A 6000-nucleotide genomic window follows, 5' to 3' on the forward strand; every position below is an offset into this window, starting at 1 on the left:
CTCAGCTGGACTCTGTCCTACATACTGTAAAATCTTATGGCTCATACCACACTTCTGGCAGCAGTCAGTGCTACATATGCTTTTCTTGCAGCACAACAAGTACTCAACTTGTAGAGGCCTTTCAGGCCATCCGGTTTCAAGCAGAACTTCCACTAAAATCAATGGGATTTCAGCTCTGCTTCAGCACTGACAACATAGCGGGACCCCTGTCAGGTTTTGAGTTTCTAAAATCTTTTCCCATTAGTCCCCTGAGCTTCTTAGATTATAAGAGCAGCCTTATGTTTGTGTATACCATCCATCTTAGACTGTATGAGTGCTCTCCAAGGTTTATTCTTCAATTACACACTGCAAATGAAGAACAGGGAAAACACCATCTTTTAGCATTTTATATATATATATATTTTTTTTAAGTGTATATGTATTTCTGCACTAGTTCTGCAGCAAATTGACCTACTGGTTAAGCAGACCTCCGATGATGGAGAGTTCAGGCTCAGTTCAGTAAAACATCTAAAAAGGTGCTTAAGGGTACTGTCTGAACAAAGTCTTGAAAAGCATTACCCAGTTTTACCAGCTCTTTACAAGTACCATGGGAATTGGCATTTGCATTGTGAAATGGTGAAAGAAACCTTCTGAAGACTGGGGAAGAAGAGAGAAAGACAAACAGGCAGACAGCAAAAATGGGCTGGTACTATAAGATATATCAGATGTCTGTAGGTGGATGGGGGCACACTGTACAGGCTGAGGATGGAAAGAAAGGTCTTGATTTTGCCTGAGAGGAGTTGCCTTTTTCCTTTTTGTTTATATCCAGGACATTTCACTGCAGTGGCCATACAACTCACCATCATGGCTAACTGGAGGCCAGACCAGCTTTTAGGCACAACTACAGTGCAGTTCAAATGGCACTGGAACTGAGCTAGCATTAACCTATCTGACTCAGGTTGCAGAGGCAAACAAACTGTGCAGGAACTTACTCTGAAACTGAGCTGTGCTGCCTTCCTAGGACCCTGCACAGGTACTAAACAACCAATACTAATACCTATGAAATCACACTGCCACCATCTCTGCTGCTGGCTGGTTTAAAGGGATTTCCAGTATGTCTATATAAATGGCAGAGGTGCCTGCAGACTGCAGTGTGGACAGAATTGGCTTCTGTGATCCTCCCATATGCCTGAGGGTAAAATGTAGAAGAACCTGAGCAGAACTTATAGAAGAAACTCCATGGGCCCAAATCACAAACATACACATGCAGAGTATAGTGTACATTTATAGCTTGGCTTTCAGGGACACTTTAATGCTGCTTAAATGTCATGGGAGCTGTGCAGAAAATACCAAGACCTGTTTGAAATACCTGTTTGTTCTTCAGTGCAGCAGGAAATGTGAGCTTTGTAACGTGGTCTGGGGACTTCAAAATAGTGTTGTGCAGCACGATGATTCTTCTGTGCTATTGGCTGAGAAAGCAGCATGATGCTGAGACTATTTTTTCTAATAGATATTTGTATTTTGGGGCATAGCGTAGACTTCCCCCTTCCTGTTTGTGAATTGTCTATGGTACCCAATAATACATCACTGTAATACAGAAAATTTCTTCTTCTTCTTCTTTCTTTTTTCTTTCTTTTTTTTTTTTTTAACTTATTAATATTAACTACTATTTATGAAAAACAGCTTTCTCCTATGAAAGAAAAGGAAATGATACTGCCTTTAACTATTCCATGAGTATTTCATGGCACAGTAGACACTAATTCTTGCTATGTTCATTTACCTATTCTAACCTTTGTTGTTCCTGTTACAAAGTATGCTTTATCAAACAAGCCAGAGTACAAGCCTTTTGATCCAGAAGTGACTGCAGTTCACCCATACCAGGATCAAGCCTTCCAGCCTGTCTATTTCATAGCAGAAAATTTTGAAGATGCCAAAGCCAAGCTCCAGTAAGTAATTTCACTGAGGGGGGCACACCAGCTTGAACCCACACTTCTGCTGCACAGTGGCTTTTTTAGATGTGAGAGTGTTTATCTGAGAAAAACATCATAAAAAGCCATAGCTAAGTATTGCTACACCCTGTCCAATGCTTCGTCTCAGCAATATTTCATCTTATCAACTTCTGAGGTAAATTCTGTAACTGAACAGTGAGAGTAGAGTGCAATCCCACAAATAGGGTGCCTATGTGCTGTTCCAGACAAATGGGAGGTCATGGAGAACTGACTTAACCCAAGGTCACATAGAAATTTTATAGCAGACTCGGGAATTAACACGGATTAACAGGGGTCTTAAAAATAAGATTGCCTTTCTCCTCTGATTATATCTACACAAGAATGCAGAATCAGCATTCACAGGCAGACTGATTTCTACCAAGTAGCTGACTGCAATCTAAATAATATTATTCCAAATTAGCTTGAGGTGTTTCTTAATGCATTTCTGTGGCTGTTATGTAGTAAGTTGTTGTTTTTAAAAAAGGGTTTAAAATTCTGGGCCTCAATCTCCAACAGTTAGAATAACAAGACCAATTCTAGCTGGAGCTACTGGGGAGCATGCAGGAGCTGAAGTGAGAAATTTATTAGAAGAGGAAAACTTGGGCCAGATTTCTTCCCAACCTCCCCCACCTCCTGCCCCAAAACACTGTCTGCTGGGGTTATAACAATAGCAAATTAGGCTCCTCATCTTAAATCTGTGGGTTCAGATTTAGTTATTATCTTGGCACTGTGATAAAATGCAGCTGAGAACTCACTGGCAGAAGAGAGACTTTCAAGAGCTTTTGACTCAGGCAGGCCTGAAAAGAACTTAAAAGGACAAGGAATACACCATTCTCAAACTTAAAGCTTTTTTGTACATTTTTTCAGGATAGTTGCTCAGCCAAAGCTGCTCAAAATAACTGAAGGCACAAGAATCTGTCAGAATGGAAAACATAAGGCAACATCAGTACAGGGGGTTCCTACCAGCATGTACTTAATGGAAACATTGTCAAAAATGGCAAGCAATTTTTTTTTTTTCCTTTCAAGAGAGATGGCAAAATAGTCCAGGATGCCTAGTATGGATAGGTTTTTAGGATTTTATGCAGAAAGAACTACTCCAGGTTATTTCTTGGAAGTGAAGGCAGCAGACATGCTGTGTTTCTGCATTCCTGTAGCTTGTGGTTGTAATAACTCTGAATCGTGTTAACGTAGAGCTGTAAGAGCACAGACGGATCTGAGCCAGCCATGCTGAGAGGCAAGCACTGCAGATCTTTTGGGCTGCAAGTAGTTCAGCTGTGGGGGGGATATAATGCACCAGAAAACCTTATGGAGTGACAGTGATGAGGGTGTCACAGTAGCCAGAGCTACCCTGATAAATCCATGTCTATGTACGGATAAATTAGGTCCTGCAGGTTTTATATGTGGGGAAGTGGCTTCTGAACTAGCAGATCTGTCTCCTTCCCCCACAGAAACTACTCAATGAAGATCAAGAAGCCCTTTTCTTTGCACTACGATCCATTCACCAGCAGCGTAGAGGTTCTGAACACACCACAGGAAGTCAAGAGGGCACTCGGTCAAGTGAAAGAGGACCTGAAAAATCTCTGCCTGGCCTTTGAAAATCTCTCTTAAAACTGCAGCAGTACGTCTCACCTGGAACTGATATATATGTAGACAGTTACAGCACTTGAAGATTTAGTGATGAAGTTGTAGATGCATGCAAACATGCAGCTGCATGCATCTTTAACCCATAAACAGCTCTGTCAAGCTAATCTTTTCACTGTAATTTAGGCTGCTGATTTAGCCACATTAATGCATTCCTACTGAGTATATTTCAATGACAAAAAATCTCAAATTACTCCAATTTTTGGTAGGTGATATAAGCTGCAGCTGTTTGGTGTGTACTTATCTGTTATTATTGGACCTTTACAGGCTTTTTGTTCACCTGCTGCCTTTTGAAGTTATTGGTCACAAAATACCACAGTAACTCTTCTGTCACAAAGTCTTTTACTTCTTGCTTAAATGACAAGATCACAATCTTTAAGGCTGGCCAGCTGCCTACAGTCCTTGCAGCTAGCTCATTTCTGCTAGCAATTACTATCAGCTATTGTGTTCACAAACTATGAATGATTCCTTTACAATGTACAAATGCAAGAGTTTGTAAGAGGGACCTTTTACTTCTGCTTGCTATTCATTTTTTAGACAGTCTTCTTTTTCAGTAGCCTTCAAATGTGGCAAAATATTTTCCTGTCATATTTGAGAACACAGAATATGTATTCTTGGATTAAAAAAAAGGCAAAAAGGACAGAAAATCTGATGTCTGTGATGCTGTGGCTCTGTGCCATACCTGCTTGATTTGAAAAAAATAATTTTGGATTCTGGAGAGAGAAAAGATGAATATATGGAAATATTTTCAAAGAAGCCTATAAGAAATAGAGTCCCATTGATGTAGATGTAGATGTAGATCATGTGATGTAGATAGTCCTAAACACATTTAAAGATTTTTGTTTTTCATTGGCATTATGATGACTTTTAGTAATAACCAAAAATCCAAGTATATGTAATATTGATGGAGCAAATCCTAAGATCAAACACAAGTACCCATATAGCCTTGCTATGGATACAATACCAGTCCCATAATCCAACTCATCTTGCTTCCCACTCTAGTCCCTTTCTCAGATATGCCTGAAATTTATCTCCACACTGTAGGTCATGTTTTACAGAAACAATCCTTTAATTGCCTTTTCCAGACTTTCACGGTCTTTAAGAATCCTTCCTTCCTCCACTATCTACAAATAGAAACTAGTCTGGGAAAAGAAAAGGAGGCTCATGCCTGGAAGGATTCCCTCTCTGCTTAGCAGCAGCACAAACAGACAACATTGAAGCAAGCTGTGGGTATGACATAAGCAGGGGCAATGTGGATCTCATGGCTGAAGTTGGGTGACAGTAATTCACAGATGTCAGAGTAGATTTATCCTGTGCAGCTAAGAAACCCTACTTGTATTTTCAAAAGTGTATTTAGGATAAGGCAGAGAGCAAGCTTGCAGCTTGTCCACTGCTATCCACTAACTGCCAGCATACATGGCCTGAACTCTGATGTAAATGTGAGGTGGTTTGGCTCTTGATGGAAAAGGAGTCATCAACTCTGCCTTAACTGGTCACGGTGGGATAAGAGCATGTACACAGAAAGTCACAACAGAGCAATTTGCATGCTGTTATTTCATACAGAGCTTATCTCACTGTAATTTGTACATGTGCCAGGCTCTAAAGAAACTGTCGTATTGGAAGTTAACGGGATTTTGTCTCTTAAATCTTCATGTCCATAAGCACTTCAGAAAATTCTCCCATGGGCACTAATAGAGTATTCAAGATCTGGGGAGCTGCTGTAATGGCTCCATTTTATTAAAATGTGGTGATGCCTGACAAATTTGGAACTATCTTGGCAAAATAGCTATGAGACCCTTTTCTCTCAGCAGCAGGAACATCCCGAGCTCTTTCTTTTTCATTGAAATACAGGATTTTTCTGTTTTAGTTCAGGAAAAATTTTGCATATTGTAAAACCTGTTTTGCTACAGATTCAGACAGGGACAGAGCTGAAGTGAGTTCTTTTGCTTCCAGGGTATTTCTGCTGTGATGGATGATGATCTCTCAACATACTTTTATGAATTTAATTCTACTTATCCCACTTATACACACACACAAATACTGTTTCTCTTCAGAGCGATTTGTTTTGTTACATATTGTAATAATTTATCTGTGTACTTCCTGCCAAATTGTACATAGGCAAAAATGCTTGATAGCTCACAACAGATTGTTTTCAGAGATATTATTTTCATCAACCAGTTATTTTACACTGAAAATTGAACCATGTGCTCCAGTTTTGTGTGTTTTCTTTTTCTTTCTTTTTAAGTGGAAGATAATGCCAGAGCGGAAGAGCTATCAAAATATTTTCTATAGATGGATTCTGTAGGCCATAGGGTCTTTTTCATGTATTCCCTCTGAAATGGTTGAATGTGGAGTTTATACTTGAGTTTGGCTATTGCTCAGAACAGACCTA

General features: G+C 39.7%; 1 protein-coding gene across 1 annotated transcript in view; it reads left to right on the plus strand.

Moving 5' to 3' along the window:
• The window catches only part of LOC106035805 (tyrosine 3-monooxygenase-like), a 33758-nt gene extending 28036 nt beyond the window's left edge, over positions 1 to 5722 (plus strand). The window contains exons 11-12 of the mRNA XM_013180847.3: positions 1792 to 1925; positions 3416 to 5722. Coding sequence (XP_013036301.1) covers positions 1792 to 1925; positions 3416 to 3575 — 294 coding nt within the window. The 3' untranslated portion in view covers positions 3576 to 5722. The remainder of the gene's footprint in view (positions 1 to 1791; positions 1926 to 3415) is intronic.
• Positions 5723 to 6000: the final 278 nt, after the last annotated feature.

This window comes from Anser cygnoides, chromosome 1, assembly GCF_040182565.1.
Source record: "Anser cygnoides isolate HZ-2024a breed goose chromosome 1, Taihu_goose_T2T_genome, whole genome shotgun sequence".
Taxonomy (NCBI): Eukaryota; Metazoa; Chordata; class Aves; order Anseriformes; family Anatidae; genus Anser; species Anser cygnoides.